General features: G+C 43.9%; 1 protein-coding gene across 7 annotated transcripts in view; it reads right to left on the bottom strand.

Moving 5' to 3' along the window:
* Positions 1-18,376, bottom strand: part of SNX29 (sorting nexin 29) — a 553,944-nt gene that overhangs the window by 407,870 nt on the left and 127,698 nt on the right. For all 7 annotated transcript variants that reach the window (XM_039911120.1, XM_029053042.1, XM_039911121.1 and 4 more), the window contains exons 12-13: positions 9,337-9,400; positions 5,675-5,803 (exon numbers count right to left, since the gene is read on the bottom strand). In XM_039911120.1, coding sequence (XP_039767054.1) covers positions 5,675-5,803; positions 9,337-9,400 — 193 coding nt within the window. The remainder of the gene's footprint in view (positions 1-5,674; positions 5,804-9,336; positions 9,401-18,376) is intronic.

Raw genomic sequence — 18,376 nt, 5'->3', positions numbered from 1 at the left:
AATACTATTGATTGAATGAATAAAATATGACTTTGGAATCTAGTCATGGATTGAGTTCAAGAGTCTAGTGCCCAAATTCTTTCTGCTGGAAAAAGGAGATTGCTGGGAGCCTGTGATTTACTGTCCCTCCCAACCTTCAACTCTTGGAAAACTAATTTGTTCCTCCTTTCCTCCATAAGTATGTGAGTATGATCTGCTATCCCAGCTATCCATAGAAATGCAATATTTCATTTTAGTGGTACTTGTTAAGCGCTTATTACATGCCAGGGACTGTACCAAATGCTGAGGTTGATACAATCTAATCAAGTTGGATACAGTTCATTTCCCACATGGGGCTCACAGTCTTAATCCTCATTTTACAGAGCTCGTCCTCTAGACTATTAGCTCCTTGTGGGCAGGGAATGTGTCTGTTTAATGTTCTATTATACTCTCCCAAGCACTTAGTACAGTGCTCTGCATTCATTCATTCAATAGTATTTATTGAGCACTTACTATGTGCAGAGCACTGTACTAAGCACTTGAAAAGTACACAGTAAATGCTCAATAAATACAATTGAATGACTGAGGTAAACTGAAGCACAGAGAAGTGTCTTGGCCAAGGTCACACAGCCGACAAACGGTGAGCTGGGATTAGAACCCAGGTCCTTCTGGTTTTCAGACTTGTGCTCCATCCACTAGGCCATGATGCTTTGGTGCTAAGTGACCAGAGGGGGCCAGGATACTGACTGGTGGCTAAGGAAAGAAAGCACTGGTGATAGGATGCAGGAAGGAGACTGGGCTGACTGGCGGTTCTGCTACGACAACAATGATCCTTCTGGGGCTTCCTCTCGATCCTCATGTGGGATTTAGAGCAGTGGTCTGGGACGATCGTTTCTCACAAAACGAGTGACAGTCAAAACGAACAGGGAGAAGCCATTCAGTGAAGGGCTCTCCAAATCCCTTCGCACCCTATTCCGGCTTCCCACAAGTCACATCAACACCTCCTCCCAAATGCCCAGACATCCTAATAAGAAAAAACACAAAAAACCCAACTTCAGATAGGAGCTCAAATCAATCACATTCAGGAAATTTTCCATGAGAAGCAGCGTGGCCTAGTGGCAGGGGTACAGGCCTGGCAGACAGAGATCCTGGGTTCTAATCCCAGCTGCTCCACTTGTCTGCCGTGTGACCTGAAGTGAGAAGTCACTTCACTTCTCTCTGCCTCAGTTCCCTCATCCACAAAATGGGATTCAAATTCCCATTCTCCCTCCTACTTAGACTGTGAGCCCCAGGTGGGACCTAATTATCTCAGAACTACTCCAGTACTCAGCGCAGTGACTGGCACATAATAAGCACTTAACAAATAATAATAATTATGGTACTTGTTTAAGTGCTTACTATGTGCCAAGCTCTGTTCTAAGAGATGGGATAGATACAACCAGGTTGATCAGGTTGGATACAGTCCCTGTCCCACATGGTGTTCACATTCAATCCCCATTTTACAGATGAGGTAACTGAGGCCCAGAGAAGTTAAGTGACTTGGCCAAAGTCGCACAGCAGACGAGAGGCGGAATGGAAATAGAACCCAGGTCCTTCTGACTCCCAGGCCCGTGCTCCATCCACTAGGCCACACTGCTTTACCTGCTTTCTACTTGTTTTCCACCCTTATTTGAGAATTCACTGGAGTCTTCTTCACCTTCAAAGCTTCCACGGAGCTAGAAATCACTGCGCCTAACCTCATGTTTAAATGTGAAAGACAAGATACCCCTGAAGGGCACTCATCCAATTTTCTCCCTTTCCTTGAAGTTCTCTTGATTGTGTTAAGCCATGACTGCCCCTGATTTTCACCTCCTTGTACCATCCTCACATCAATACTACGAAGGATCCAGAATACCTGAAGAGACCGGACAGTGCCCAAAGGTGTCAAGCCAGCCCCATGATGAAAAAATATCTTTGGGAGAAGCAATCACTGAGCAGACTAAAATCCATAGGAAGTTTAAAGAAAATAAATACTAATGGCATAAGAGGCAAGACAATGCAACATACAGAGAGAAAGAGGAGAAACTAAGAGTAAATTACCAGAGAAGGCACAAAAATGTAAAAAGACAACAGCTTTCTGGGGACACCAGAAATAAAAATGGCATTTGTTAAGCACTTATGATGTGCCCAGTACTGTATTAAGTGCTGGGGTAGATACAAGATAATCAGGTCAGACACAATCCTTATCCCTCAGTGGACTCAAAGCCTAAGTAAGAGGGAGAATGGGCACTTAGACCCATTTTACAGATGAAGAAACTCAAGCACTAGACTGTAAATCCACCCCTTAACTGTACGCTTGTTGTAGACAGGGTGTGTGTCTATCAATTCAGTTGTACTGAATTCATGCATTCATTCATTCATTCCATCATATTTATTGAGTGCTGTACTTAGTCCTTGGGAGAGTACGATATAACAATAAACAGACACATTCCCTCCGCACAACGAGTTTACATCAATACTATTAAGTAACTTGACCAAGGTCACCCACTATAGGCAAGTGGGGAAACCGAGATTTGAACCCAGGTCCTCTGCCTCCCAGGCCCATGCTCTTAACACTCATATACATTCATCCAGCTGTCAGATGCTCTGTATCAGCTCCCCCACCCCTACACAAGAGCTCTTCCACCCTCTCCTCCCCAAGGCACTCCCTTCATTCCTCTCAAACTAGCTTTCGAAACGTCCCTCACTCTCAACTTTCCCAACTCCATCCCCTTGCTCAGGCTGTTCTCCCAGACTAGGACTTTCTCCCAAACCTAATCATCCAGGCAACAGTTTTCCCTAAGCTCAGAGCCCTCCAAGGAATCCCACTTTCTCTAAAAAGTCTTCCTTGAGTAGCTCCCGCCAGCTAAGTCAATCAACCCATTTAGCCTTCTTCTTCAGCAGTACTGAGTTACAGAAGCCTAATCACTGTCCTTTTTTCTGTTTATCTGATTACTGCATGGTGTAGTGGATAGAGCCCGAGCCTGGGGTTCAGGAGGCCATGGGTTCTAATCCCAGCGCTGCCATTTGTCTGCTGTGTGACCTTGGGTATGTCAATTCACTTCTCTGGGCCTCAGTTACCTCATCTGTAAAATGGAGATTGAGACTGTGAGCTCCACTTCGGATGTGGAATGTGCCCGACCCAATTTGCTTGAATCCACCCCAGCACTTAGAACAGTGTCCAGACATAGTAAGTGCTTAACAAATACCATAATTATTATTATTGTAAATATTTCTAGGTCCACCTCTGTCACTAGAGGCTAAGCTCCTTGTGAGCGGGGAACAGGTATCATGTTTCTGAGCCTTTCTAGAGGGCTTAGTACAATGCATAGCACCCAGTAGGCAATCAAGAAACCCCATTAATATTACCTGCCCATTTTCCTTTCCACTAGATCCATAATCTATATATGTTATGTCTGTCTTGTACAGGTTTACATAACATACAGGTAAATATAGAGAGAGAGGGAGGCAACAACCTAGTAATGATAATTATGGTATTCCTGTTAAGCACTTACTGTGTGGCAGGCAGTGTTCTAAGCACTGGGGTGGATACAAGCAAATCAGGCTATACACGGTCCTTGTCCTAAGTGGAGCTCAAAGTCTCAATCCCCATTTTACAGTCGAGGTACCTGAGGCATAGAGTAGTGAAGTGACTTATCCAAGGTTACACAGCAGACAAGTGGGGGAACCAAGATTAGAACCCATGACCTTCTGACTCCCAGGCCCGTGCTCTGTCCACTACATTAAGCTGCTTCCCCCTAATGATCAAATTGGTCTGAAATTGAAACCCACTCAAATCCTATTTAGCAATTCATTTCTAGACCTCAGTCTCGGATCTTCAGACAACACAAATGTTCCCAACTGTGCTTACTCAGAAGACTGAGTTCAGAATCCTGCTGCCTAACAACATGGAGGACTCAGGTGAGCAAACCAGAGACCCTCTGTAAATAGAGAATCTTTGTCACCCCTGGATATCAGCATACTTGGGATGATTATTTCAACATCTCCACTTTATGAAACAGCATCTAAATCTCCTCTTGCAAAGGCTGAAGTCAGAAACAAACGTAAGAAGCTTTGGCATCAGATCTACCTGTCGGCAAACGTGAGGTGTTGAATGATCCAGTTCCACTAGATTTTAAAATATCTGTCCAGTCATCATCACACCTCACCGCCTCTTCTATGCTCAGCCCAAATTTGGCATTCCTCTCTAAGGAATTGCCTAACCATCCCAACAGTTGACTCTCTCACACCCAACTCAGTGTTCATTCCACCCCCTCAAATCGATCAATGAGCAACCACTGTGTGCAGACCACTGTACCGACAGTTTGAGAGATTACAATGCAATAGATTTGGGAGACAAAAACCCTGCCCTCAAGGAGTTTACATCCCTATGAATTACACAGCCTGGAATACCACCTTCTTCTCTGTTATGCCACGCAATATCACTCTCCTCCCACCCAAACCCCTTTAGAAAGTCATCTTCTCCCCGAAGTCTTATCATACGGGCCTTCCAATCACACCATAACATCAGTCACACAGCCACATCACCCAAACAAACTTCTGCAGAGTCGTTTGTGCTTTATTTTTATCTATGCTCGTTCCCTCCCGACTAACAGATTGTTCATTTTCTTAAGGACAGTAAGAACACAGGTGCTCAATAAATCTTAATGTTGATAAAGGGGCCTTTAAAATGTTGCTTTTCCCCTCCCGACTAACAGAATGTTCATTTTCTTAAGGACAGTAAGAACACAGGTGCTCAATAAATCTTAATGTTGATAACGGGGCCTTTAAAATGTTGCTTTTTCCCTCCCGACTAGTAGAATGTTCATTTTCTTAAGGACAGTAAGAACACAGGTGCTCAGTAAATCTCAATGTTGATAATGGGGCCATTAAAATGTTGCTTTCTTCCTTTACCAGCTCCCTTAAGCGTTAAGTATTTAAAACACACTGATCCCCTTCAGTCGAAGGAGACCTCATATAACCACCAGGCCATATCTGTTTCTCACTACAAAATTCACAGTGAAGTTTCTGGTCCTGCCTTTCATTTTTGAAGAAATGCCAAGTGGCCAAATTCCACAACCCAATTCAAAGCAGCAACAGATAACAAGGACTGCAAGATGAGGTTTAACTGGTAGTAGGAGCAGATAACATCGGAATACTTTCATGCGGTCTAAGTCTTTTTTTTAATATTTCATCGTGTGTCCAAGAGGCACTCGAGTGTATCCGTTGTGAGCAAATTTCTTAATTTGTCACATTCCACTCTCCCATGAAACAACTCGAAATCCCTTCCTCTGCTATAGGCAGTTACTAAAGAATGGCCAGGTATGCAGTATGACCACATCCTACAATACCCAAAGAGACCAGGCCATAAGAAGCATCATGGCCTAGTAGCTAGAGCCTGGGCCGGGAAGTCAGAAGGATCTGGGTTCCAATCCCAGCTTCGCCACTTGTCTTCTGCCTGACCTTTAGCAAGTCACTTCTCCATGCCGTAGTTACCACATCCCTAAAATGGGGGTTAAGACTATGAGACCCAAGTGGGACAGGGTCTGTGTCCAACCTGATTAGCTTCCACCTACTCCAGCACAGTGCAGTGCCTGGCACATACTAAACGCTTAACAAATACCATTAAAAGAAAAAAAAAGAATCTCCTCCATGCTTTCTGTCCCGTTCCTCTTACCTGGCCAACGCCTGGATCTTGGCTACGTGTCTCTCCTCCTGTTCGGCCACTTTTCTTTTCAAGTTATCGATTTCTTGCCTGAGAGCTGCGGAGTGTTCCATCTCTCCGTCGAGCAGGTTCCGTAGTGATCTGGAAAGAAGGGATCCCACCGGCTGAGATGTTGTAAACCCAGCTACCATCACGCCCGGCGGACACACTGCTAAGATCACAAATGTAGCCATCCCCCAACTCGTTCCCTCTCCGAGACAAGAGGCCCTTTTTCTCCTCCTACCCTAGTACTCAACTAGCTCCTCTTTTGGATTTGTTAAAAACCATCCCATCTCCACCATCCCATCCTGGGGTATGGGCTAGGCTGGAGCTCTGGGGGAGGTGAATGAGGTAGTCGAGGGGCTGCAGGGAACATATTTCTAAATAACTTTTAGAAAGCCCTGAGCTTTGCGGTGAAAATGAGAAATCTGACCTATACAGTGCTTGATTACACTGGAAGGTCGACCTAAAACAAACAAACTCAGTTTAGAATAAATGTGTGTTAGATGGGCTTTGTTTTAAGAGAGCAACCCCATCTTAATTTCAATAGGAAAAAATGTCCTGAAAAAAAACTTAGGTAAACAGCGGTGGAAAATGATGTTTGTGACTCCGATACAGAGAGCTCAAATTATCAGAGGATTTATTTGTTTTTGGTAAAGCGATTTCCATTATAAATTCATTTTCTGTCAAAGCTCCATTTTTCATCCAACTGATACTTTGCCTTCCCACTGGCTTTTTATCAATAAGGTAAAATATGATCTGTCTACAGCACATAATCCTTTATTTTAGATAAGGAGCATACAGCCCTTAGTTCTTTCAGTTATTCGAAAGTAACTTCTGAGCAGTAAACACAATCTTACTGGAATCAAATTACCTATTATTTTGCTGGAACGGCCCCTTAAAACACTCGGGATTGGACACTTGGACAAGTTTGCTGTAAAGCAACCGAAGGACAGTCCCTTCTTCTCTAATGTGTGGACTGCCTCAGGAAGAAGCTTGAGAAGCAGTATGGTCTAGTAGTTAGAGCGCGGGTCTAGGAGTCAGAAGGACCTGGGTCCTAATCCTGGCTCCACCACTTGACTGCTCTGTGATCTCGGGCAAGTCACTTCACTTCTTTGTGAACAGTGCTTGGCACATAGTAAGCGCTTAACAAATGCCATCATTATTACATTCCTTGATCTGTAAAATGGAGATGAAGACTGTGAACCCCATGTGGGACAGGGACCAGATTAGCTTGCATCTACTCCAGCGCTTAGAACAGAAATTGGGGCATAGTAAGTGCTTAGCAGATAAATGACAGTGGTTAACAAGGGTGGCCAGGTTGATGTTGTGATCATTTTAGCCCTGAGTAAAAATAATACTAATGGAATGTATTAAGGGTTTACTAAATGCCGGGCACCGTTCTCAGCGCTGGGGTAGATACAAGGTAACCGGGTTAGACACAGTCCTTGTTCCACATGGGGTTCACTGTCTTAATCCCCATTTGACAGATGAGGGAACTGCAGTACAGGGAAGTGAAATGACTTGCCCAAGGTCACACAGCAGACAGTGAATGGGCCTCACCATAAAGAATCTTCACGTAAAGGTCACAACGCCCTGCGCTCCTGCTTGACTGTGCACTCACTGCACAGCGTGTCCTGACTGGCAAGGACGAGACGGGTAGAGAGGAGCCGCAAAAACCGCCAGGGGCAGAATCAACTCCTTCGAACAAGTTCTCAAGATGGAGGCCCCTCTGTCACAGTCAACAAGACACTACATCACCAAAACACTTCTTCCTCAATGCAGGATACAGCAAGGATGTCATCCGTTTTATGGACGACATCCTCTACGCTGTAAACTCATTGTGGGCAGGGATGTATCTGTTTTTTCATCTCTTGTTTTCTCCCAAGCATTTAGTACAGTATTCCACACACAGTAAGGGCTCAATAAATATGACTGATGGAAGAATTGACTGTACGGTGCATTACAGTGTAACGCAGCAACTTTACATTGTATTGAGGCAGACTAAATTTTCCATTTATTCTAAGTGTGGGAAGTGTTGATAAATTCAGAAGAAATCAAAATGACTCCAGTATGCTTGTGAGTTACATCGCACGGTATGAAACAAAATGGAAGACTGTGAGCTACTCAGGCTGGGAGCCCCGTGCGGGATGGGGTCTGTGTCCGACAAAATTAATTTGCACCCACCCCAGCGCTTAGAATCCTGTTTGACACATAGTAAGTGCTTAACAGATACCATTAAAAAAAGGACTGTAGAAATCATATACTAGACAGAGGAATTGGGAGGGGAACCTGGAAGAATATAAAATGTAATGGAGACTCATGGTGGGTCAACCAGAGTGATGCTGCACGATGCAAATTTTTCCATCTCTCCTTTTAACTCCTGTATTTTTTATTATTCTATCCCTCCTTGTCTTCCTCTTCTCAGTCTTTTCTAAAGAACAAGGAATGCACCTTCACTCTTCCCTGTAGACTGTATGCTCATTGTGGGCAGAAAATTTGCCTATGTTGTACTCTCCCAAGTACTTAGTACAGCGCTGTGCACACGGTAAGCGCTCAATAAATATGACTGACCAAATCATTTTCTCTAGATTCCCCCAGTGCTTATTATCAAATCGTATATATACCTGACACTCCAGAATAAATAACAGTAATAATAATTATGGTATTTGTTAAGCACTTATTATGTGGTGAGCACTTTTCTAAGCGCTGGGGTAGATGCAAGGTAATCAGGTTGTCCCACATGAGGCTCACAGTTTAATCCCCATTTTACAGATGAGGTAACTGAGGCACCGAGAAGTTAAGTGGCTTGCCCAAGGTCACACAGCAGACAAGTGGCAGAGTCGGGATTAGAATGATAATAATGATGGCATTTGTTAAGTGCTTACTATGTGCAAAGCACTGTTCTAAGCGTTGGGGAGCATTCAAGGTGATCAGGTTGTCCCACGTGGGGTTCACAGTCTTAATGCCCATTTTAAAAATGAGGTAACTGAGGTGCAGGGAAGTTAAGTGACTTGCCCAAAGTCACACAGCTGACAAGTGACGGAGTCGGCATTTGAACCCATGACCGCTGACTCCCACGCCTGTGCTCTTTCCCACTGAGCCACTCTGCTTCTCTAGAGCAGTAGAGATACTGTCACTGCTACATTTTCTAGGTACAAAGACATGTGGCTAAAAATATAATCTGGGGAAGAAGAAAAGACTATGTCTTTAACCTTGGCGGGGTGCAGTTCATAACAATCAGAGGTATTCATTGTGTACCTGCTGTACTCAAGGCACTATATTAAGCAATTAGGGAAGTACAATACAACAAAGTTGGTAGACGCGATCTCTGCTCAAAAAGAGCTTACAGGTAGCCAAATTGTGACCAACAGTAAAATCAATCCAATCAAAAATAGTTGAAAAACATTGGATTGTCTTTAGCGTCAGCAGGAAATACTTTTCTTCTCATTTTGCTTACTACGCATGTAACAAAGGTCTGTGCGTGTGAGTGTTTATATATCTGCTCAGCCTGAAAACCAAGTGAATGACTCTGCACACAGATCAGACTGGACTTGATCCAATCCTTTCTCTCGATTCTAAAAATATGGTTCCAAGACAAGGAATTTTGTCTCAAGTTCCAGAGCCAAAGGTACCTGTTCTCTTCTTCGAGTTCATCTTTTCTATTCATCATGGCTACAATGGCTTGTCGCAGTTCACCTGAAGGGAAGAAAGCAGAGCCAGGATTAATGAAGACCTCTCACTATCACTCCAGATCTCAGGGTGAGGTGAAGCAGTGTGGCCTAATGGACAGAGCAGGGGCCTGGGAGTCAGAAGGATCTGGGTTCTAATCCCGGTTCCACTTGCTGTGTGAGCTTGGGCGAGTCTTTTCACTTCTCTGTGCCTCAGCTACTTCATCTGTAAAATGAGGATTCAGAATGTGAACCCCATGTGGGACAAGGATTGGGTCCAACCTATCTACCCCAGTGCTTAGTGCAGTGTCTGGCCCATAGTAAGCGCTTAACAAATACCATTAAAAAAAGGGGGGTTGAATGTTCCTTAACCTCTTTCCCAGACCAGGTGCTTTGCCCTTTCGAACACCAATCCCCACATTGGAAAGTTTCATTTTCTAACCTGAAAGTCTGATGGGACCTAAAAAAAAAAAAACCATCATTTTTCAACTGAAACAACTGGGAAAGTTGGTTACAGTCACAAGCACAGAGCAATTCTCCAGGAGGAAAAACTGAGTCTTGATAGAGAAATCGAGATTCTGAGTTTAAAATGGCCTATCAAAGTCGCTCCTATTGGCCAATGGTCTCTGGAAAATGGAATTATTCCCCAGAGAGGCAGTTTATCTACTGTCAGAGTACATATCAAATTGGATCTGGCTCTAATAGGAAGATAAGACTACTGTCTAAGGTGTGTTAAAAAACGTGAGACTTTTCTGTAGCTCTCCTAAAGGTTTCAGTGGCCACTTCACACATATCATTCCAATAAAGAGTCACTACATCTTGTTATTTTCTGGTTCTTGGTAGAAAAGGACATTACAGCCCAAGTACATTTTATCTACATTTGGGAGCGTTACAGACGAGAGCACGAGCCTGGGAGTCAGAGAACCTGGATTCTAAAACCTGCTCCACCACCTGCCTGTTGTGTGACCTTGGGGAAATGACTTAACTTTTCTGTGCCTCAGTTACCTCAATTGTAAAATGAGGTTTAAATCCTTCTCCCTCTGACTTGAAATGTGAGCCCCCTTTGGGACAGTGACGATGTCTGACCTGATTATCTTGTATCTACTGCAGTGCTTAATGCATAGTAAGAGTTCAACAAGTACCATAAAATCAATCGATCGATCGTATTTACTGAATGCTTACTGTATAAAGTGCTTGGGAGGGTAATAATAATAATGGTATTTGCTAAGCGCTTACTACATTCCAAGCACTGCTCTAAGCACTGGGGTAGGTACAAGGTAATCAGGTTGTCCCACATGGGGCTCACAGTCTTAATCCCCATTTTATAGATGAGGTAACTGAGGCACAGAGAAGAATACAATATAATGGACTTGGCAGACACGTTCCCTGCCCAAAACAAGCTTACGGTCTAGAGGGGGGGACAGGCATTCACATAAATAAATGAATTACAGATATGGACATGAGTGCTGTGGAGCTGATGGGGAGGTGAATAAAAATAAATGAAAATGTTTTCTTTTTTGTAATAAAAAGACACATATAAATGACAGGATATCTTTTCCACCTTGTGCCCATGATCTGTTGCATGGGTTTTTGCAGTACTTTGGTCATATTTTTTGTTCTCTCTCTTCGTACTGCCATCCGGTTTTCTTAACATGGCCTCGCTGGCACATGAATTCATTAAAGAATTACCCTATAGATAACCAGGAGACCCTGGATATCATTTCCAGCTGCCTGAACCTGCAGGAGACAAGCTATCTCACTCTTAGGGGCAAAATGGCAAAAAGGTCAATGTAAATATGAAATATTTATGCTTTCCACAGCCAGGAAACACAATGACCTCCTCAAAGGGGGTAAACCAACCCAAAGGGAACAAACATTTAAAAGGCCACAGATAAGCAATGAAATCTAGCCCAAGTCAGCACTAAGCTGAAGATTGAGGTCAATTTGCAAATACAAGGATCAATTTCACTCATTCATTCATTCATTCAATAGTATTTATTGAGCGCTTACTATGTGCAGAGCACTGTACTAAGCGCTTGGGATGAACAAGTCGGCAACAGATAGAGACGGTCCCTGCCGTTTGACGGGCTTACAGTCTAATCGGGGGAGACGGACAGACAAGAACATTTTGAGACAATTTTGAGACATTTTGAGAACAATTTGAGACATAAGGGATCTCTGACGGTTGAAATGGTGTCAGTGGCCTTCCTGGAGTTTCCTGGGGCAAAGAGCGCAAATGGAGGCACATTATGACCTTTTCTCCCAAGGAGCAGCCTCTTCCGATTTTTCTCCTTCGGGCCCTTCTTCTTCAGGTTAGGATTTAGGAGGCCTTATTCAGGTCTGTTTTGGGGAAGAGGATGAATTTACACCCTATAAAATTAACATTCTGTCAAGTAATAGTGACTATAGAGGAGGTATCAGTGAATTGAATCCATAATCTGCTCCAATTGCAGCTACACGTCATTGCCGATACCGAACAGTGCAGTGTAGAGGGATTACGGTGCTCCTTGGCATTCCTTCTGTTGCAATTTAGGCAACCATCAGAATTTTTGACATCACTGTGGGGGATACCGGGAAAGCATGTGGCACGGTAGAACATGGCAGCAGCCCGACCAACCCTGTGTGGGGTTCCCAGTCTCAGCTTCGAAAAGATAATAGCAAAGGCTGAACTGAAAACAGGGTAAAATCCAGCAATTAGCAAATGCAATCATCCAAGAAAGAAGCAATGTGGCCACGTGGATAGAGCACGGGCCTGGGAGTCAGAAGTAACTGGGTTGTAGTCGTGGCTCCGCCACTTGTCTGCCAAGTGATCTTGGGCAAGTCACTTCACTTCTCTGGGCCTCAACTACCTCATCTGTAAAATGGGGAGTAAGACTGTGAGCACTATGTGGGACATGGACTGTGCCCAATCCAATTAGCTTATATCTACCCCAGCACTTTGTAAGCACTTAAATTCCACAATTATTGTTATTATTATTAACAAACCTATGTGCAGAAAACTGTACAAAGCACTTGGCAGAACACAATAAAGTTGTTAGCCAAGAGCCCTGCCCTCAAGGAGCTCAAGATCTAACGGGGGAGGTGGTCAATAAACGGTTTTACTTATTATGATGATGGTGAGGATCAATTACCTGTGTGACTGCGGATAAACCATCTAACCACTCTAGTTTGGCACTTCCATCTGTTAAACACGGGCAACAGTGTCAGCCTTACCTGGCATCAAAGAATGCTAGGAGGTAGAGTCAACAATACAAGCGAGATGTTTTCAGTGCTCAGGAAAATATAAGTTTAATATATACGAAGGATTCAATCAATCGTATTTATTGAGCGCTTCCTGCATGCAGAGCACTGTACTAAGCACTTGGGTGACTACAATCTAACAATTTAACAGAGTCAAAAGACACATTCCCTGCCCACATCGAGCTTACAGTCTAGAGGGGGAGACAGGCACTAATATAACTAAATAAATTTTAGATATGTACATAAGTGCTATGGGGCTGAGGTTGGGGGAGGGTGGGGAGGGCGGGAGTGGGTTGAATAAAAGAAGCAAATAAGGGCAACCCTGAAGGGAGTGGAAGAAGAGGAAATGAGAGCTAACATGCAGGAAGAAAATCCCTCTTCCTCTTTTTTTCTTTTATGCTACTTGTTAAGCACTTTATGCTTATGTTACAAGAGAAGATGGGACCTTCTGAAGAGGCTGTGTCCATGGAGTCGCTATGGGTCGGAAATGACTTGACAGCATTTGAAGAAGCACTTAGTATGCGCCTGGCCTTATACTAAGCACTGGGGTGGATACAAGCTAGATTAGACACAATCCATGTCCCACATAGGACTCACAGTCTTAACCTCATTTTAGAGATGAGGTAAAACTATAAAGGACTTGCCCACGGTCAAAGAGGAGATGAGTGGTGGAGCCAGAATTAGAACTCAAGTCCTCTGACTCCCAGGCCCATGGTCTTTCCACAATCACACTGCTTCCTACATTTCTACTTCCTCCCTACACACATCTTTCCATTTAGGGGTGACTAATTCAATGGAACTGAACATATCTCCTAGTTGAGGCTCTGGTCACTGAGTTTTCAGACACAAAACCCTTTTTTTTTTCTTTTTATGGTATTTCTTAAGCTCTTACTATGTGCCAGGCACTCTACTTGGTGCTGAGTAGATCCCAGGTAATCAGGTTGGACTTTGTCCCTATCCGACATGGGGCTCAAAGTCTTATTCCCTATTTGACAGACGGGGTAACTGAGGTAAAGAGAAGTGAAGTGACTTGCCCGAGGTCACACAGACAAGTGACAGAGTCATGATTAGAACCTGGATTAGAACCCAGGTCCTTCTGACTCTCTGGCCTGTACTCTATCCAGTAGGCCACTCTGCTTCTTTCTTTCTCCTTTCCCTAACACAAACAGGTGGTCTCCTTCCACACCTTCAAGATCCCCAACTACCTCCCGGATATGAAAGTCAGGACTCCAATTAAACTCCAACTGAAGGATGGTGAAGGCCTAAAAGCGACAACCCATTCTCACTGTGCATTAGCCAAAACGTAAGACCAGCCTGAATGTAAATTTTTCAGCTAATAGTTAAAAAGATTTGAAAACAAAAAATGAATCTAGTGTCCACTTTGAAAAGTAAAAACAGAAAGCTTGAAAATATGTTTTTTTTATGGCTTTTATTAAGCGCTTACTATGTTCTGTTCTAAACACTGGGGTAGGCACAGATCAATTAGGTCAGACACAGTCTCTGTCCCTCATGGGACTCACATACTAAGTATGACGGAGAACAGGTATTGAATCCCCATTTTACAGTTCAGGAAACTGAGGCCCCGAGAAGTCAAGTGACTTGACAAAGGTAACGCAACAAGCAATTGGGCCCCGAGAAGTCAAGTGACTTGACGAAGTCACACAACAAGTAATGGGCAGACTCAACATTTGAACTCAAGTCCTCTGACTCCAAGGCCCATGCTCTAGGCCACACTGAAAACAGGAACAAGAGATTCATTCCCACTGTGCTTCTGTGGCAATGAAAAAGGTTAGATTCAAAGATCTCTGTCTACCTTAATTTTTTTTTGGAAGAAAGAGGCTCATCTGTCCTCAGCTGTTATCACAATGAGACCTGGAGAGTTCTGGAAGATTTCAGAAGGGCTTGGAGGAACTCTGTTTTGAAAAATAGCTCAATTATTCCCAGATGTATTTAAACAATTAAAATAATCCAACCTGACCAAGTCAGTGGATGAACGGTTGCATTTTCACAGAGAACTCTGTCAGGTGGAGCTAAATATTTGATGGGGGAGGTGGGAGATGGTAGAATCAGTTTTGCTATTTGCTACATTATTCAGTGTTTCCACCTGAGTCATTCCCCAAAGAGTGATTTCAAATACATTTTTTCCATGGTATTTGTTGAGTGCTTACTATGTGCCAGGTTCGTTCTACGCACTTGGGTAGATACAAGCTAATCAGGTTGGACACAGTCCATGGTCCCACATGGGGCTCTCCGTCTTAATCCCCATTTTACAGATGAAGTAACTGAAGCACAGAGAAGTAAAGTGACTTGCCAAGGTCACCGAGCAGACAGGTAGCAGAGTCAGGATTAGACTTCTGACTCTCAGGCCCATACTCTAACCACTAGGCCACCTTGCTTGGAACTTCAAGGATACCTGTAATAATCTCAATAAAATTAACAATTGTGTCTTCAAATGTGAGGTCCTCTTTCATCAAAACCAGACTGCCTTAATTCGTATTCACTCCTATGTCCTCACAACCACCCTGTATAGTAGTAGGGGTTAGTAAGTGAAGTCACGACAAGTAGATTTAATAATTGTGGTATTTGTTACGTGCTTACTATTTACCAGGAACTGTACTAAGCGCTGAGGTAGATACGAGCTAATCAGGTTGGACACAGTCCAAATTCCACACGGGGCTCACAGTCTTAATCCTCATTTTACAAATGAGGCAACTGAGGCACAGAGAAGTTAAGTGACTTGTCCAAGGTCACAGTAGACATGCGGCATAGCCAGATTTAGAAGCCAGGTCCTTCTGTCTCCCAGGGCCGTGCTCGATCTACTAGGCTTCGCTGCTTAGGTTCTAATCCCAGCTCCGCCACATATCTGCTGTGACACCTTGGACATGTCACTTCACTTTTCTGAGCTTCAGTTACCTCATCTGTAAAATGGGGATTAAGCCTGTGAGCCCTATGCGGGACAGGGACTGTGTCTAACCCAATTACCTTGTATCTAACTCCAGCAGTTAATACAGTGCCTGGGACATAACAAATACCACAATTACTATTATTAAGGGTTATAATAACTGCACCAGGCAAATTGGCCACAGAAACATATTTCTAGCAGTAAAAAAAAAAAAAGGGGGGTGGTAGGGAGAAACCCTCTCAACCAAATGTTGGTATTTGTAAAGCGCTTACTATGTGCAAAGCACTGTTCTAAGCATTGGGGAGATACAAGGTTATCAGGTTATCCCTCATGGGGCTCACAGGCTTCATCCCCATTTTACAGATGAGGTAACTGAGGCCCAGAGAAGTGAAGTGACTTTTCCAAAGTCACACAGCTGGCCAGCGGCAGAGGCGGGATTAGAATCCATGACCTCTGACTCCCAAGCCCAGCCTCTTTCCACTGAGCCACACTGCTTCTCACCTGCCCTGCCCCATACATGAACAGCCAATAAGGCTGATGATGATCACTCTAAATAGGATCGTCACATGACCCATCTGAAATCAGATTCTGAAAGCATTAGCTTATCTAAGGATGCAAGGTAATGTGTCCTTGTGAAGGTGCACATATGCAGCAGTGGGGGAGATGACAGTATTCAAAATGCTACCAAATGGGGCCTGGATTCGACCTGACATAATTTTCAAAGAATTATATGGTGCACACTGAGGTGTCATTCACAAAAGACCTCTAATCGCTCTTCCCGACAAGAAAAAGTCACAACTGCTTTCACCGTATCTCAGACTGAGAGGCCCAAATTACATCAGGGTGTAGCCACGCCATGAGATGTGGCACGGCTGACTAGCGTTCATCTGATTCAGGCTATAATCCCAGTAAAACATTTGATATCCCTTTCACCCCATCACACAAGATGTGCCTTTTCAGCCAGCTGAACCAGATGTCAAAATACTTATCCAAATGACTTATGCTACAAATCAGAAAAAAAAATCCATCAGGCCAGAAATAGCTGTCAAAGCTCTTCACAGCTCCCAGAGAAAGGAGTCCTAGCACTGGCGGACCAAATGCCAATCTAGCACTTAGTACAGTGCTCTGCACATAGTCGAGCACTTAATAAATACAATTACTGTTACACCGGGGCACGGCACCCTTCTCCTCATTTGCCTTACCTCTGAGTATTCATTCACTAGCTCCACCATGTTGTCGTCTTGCTATTTTTCTCAGATAGTAAAGCTGTGAACTTCTGGCTTTATTTCCTTACGCTGAATAACTATTTCATTCAACAAATGCATCTGGTAGACAAATCAATCAACTGTATTTATTGAGCACTTACTGCGTGCAGAGCACTGTAATAGACATTCAGGAGAGCACAATACGGCAGAATTGGTAGAAACATTTCCTGTCCACAAGGAGCTTAAGTCCACAGGGGTGGGAAGACGTCAAATAAATTGCTTTTACGTACATTAGCGCTGTGGAGGGAATAGGGGCAAATCCAAGAGCAAGGGCGATGCAGAGGGGAGACGGAACCGGGGAAATGAGGGCTTAGTCAGGGAAGGCCTCTTGTAGGAGATGTAATTTTCATAAGGCTTTGAAGGTGGAGAGAGGGACTGTCTGTCAGACGTGAAGGGTGAGGGAGTTCCAGGCGAGAAGAAGATGTGTGTGAGGGGCTGGCAACAAGCTAGTCAGGATCAAGGTATGGTGAGTAGGTTGGTATCAGTTGAGTGACATGAGTATGGTATGTCGTAGTAGGAAATCAACAAGGTACAATAACAGGGGACAAAGTGACTGAGTGCCTTGATTGAAGCCAGGGGTTTTTGTTGGATGCAAAGACTGAGGGGAAACCCCTGGAGGCTCTTGAAGAGTGGAGAAAACATGGACTGAACATTTTTGTGGGGGGTTTTTTAGAAAAATTATCCAAGCAGCAAAGTGAAATATGGATTGGGTTGGGGGGGAGGAAGATTGGCAAGGTGGTAGATGCAGTAGTCAAGCCGGGATGCCACAAATACTTGGATCAGCATGGTAGCAATTTGGATGGAGCAGAAAGGGCAGATTTTAGAGATGTTGTGAAGGTAGAACTGACAGGATTTGGTGACAGACCAGATATAATAATAATGTTGGTATTTGTTAAGTGCTTAATATATGCAGTGCACTGTCCTAAGCGCTGCTGTAGACACAGGGAAATCAGGTTGTCCCACGTGAGGCTCACAGTTAATCCCCATTTTACAGATGAGGTAACTGAGGCACAGAGAAGTTAAGTGACTTGCCCACAGTCACACAGCTACTAAGTGGCAGAGCGGGGATTCGAGAGATGAGTTGAGGAAAAACACCAATGGCGTTATCAACACACCAGCCAAGCTAACATCTCTAAAGTGAGGCTTTCTCCCCGTCCTCTGTACTGCGCAGTTGTCATTGAGTCTCCATCACTGTGATCTTCCCCTTCTGACCAAAATTCCCAACAAAAAACAATCTGTTTATCATCCTTTAGCATCCAAGACTTCCAAAAAGCCCAAGTTGGTGGAGATTTCCTCAAGCCATAACTTGGATGGAGGGGAAGGACGGATGAATTAAGTCCGCCATTCTCTCCACTGACTAAAAGGCCCACTTGCACACTACCTTAGTTTCTGAACTTACAATCGGCTTGGCAATACAAGGCCAAGCGGCGCGTTCAATCAAAAACAGAACTGGACCAGTATGAAGGTTTGTTGTTGAGAGGCAGTCCGTATGGAAATCCTTGTTACTCCAGGAAGGGAATAGAAGCATTTTAACTTTTCCAAGGCTAGCAAGGCAATCCAAAATTGGCTGAGCCCTTTAAGTCCTTTGGCCTGGATT

Source organism: Ornithorhynchus anatinus, chromosome 2 (assembly GCF_004115215.2).
Source record: "Ornithorhynchus anatinus isolate Pmale09 chromosome 2, mOrnAna1.pri.v4, whole genome shotgun sequence".
In the NCBI taxonomy this organism is placed as follows: Eukaryota; Metazoa; Chordata; class Mammalia; order Monotremata; family Ornithorhynchidae; genus Ornithorhynchus; species Ornithorhynchus anatinus.
The sequence above is the reverse complement of the archived record's forward strand: the minus strand, read 5'-3'. Positions and strand labels throughout refer to the sequence as shown.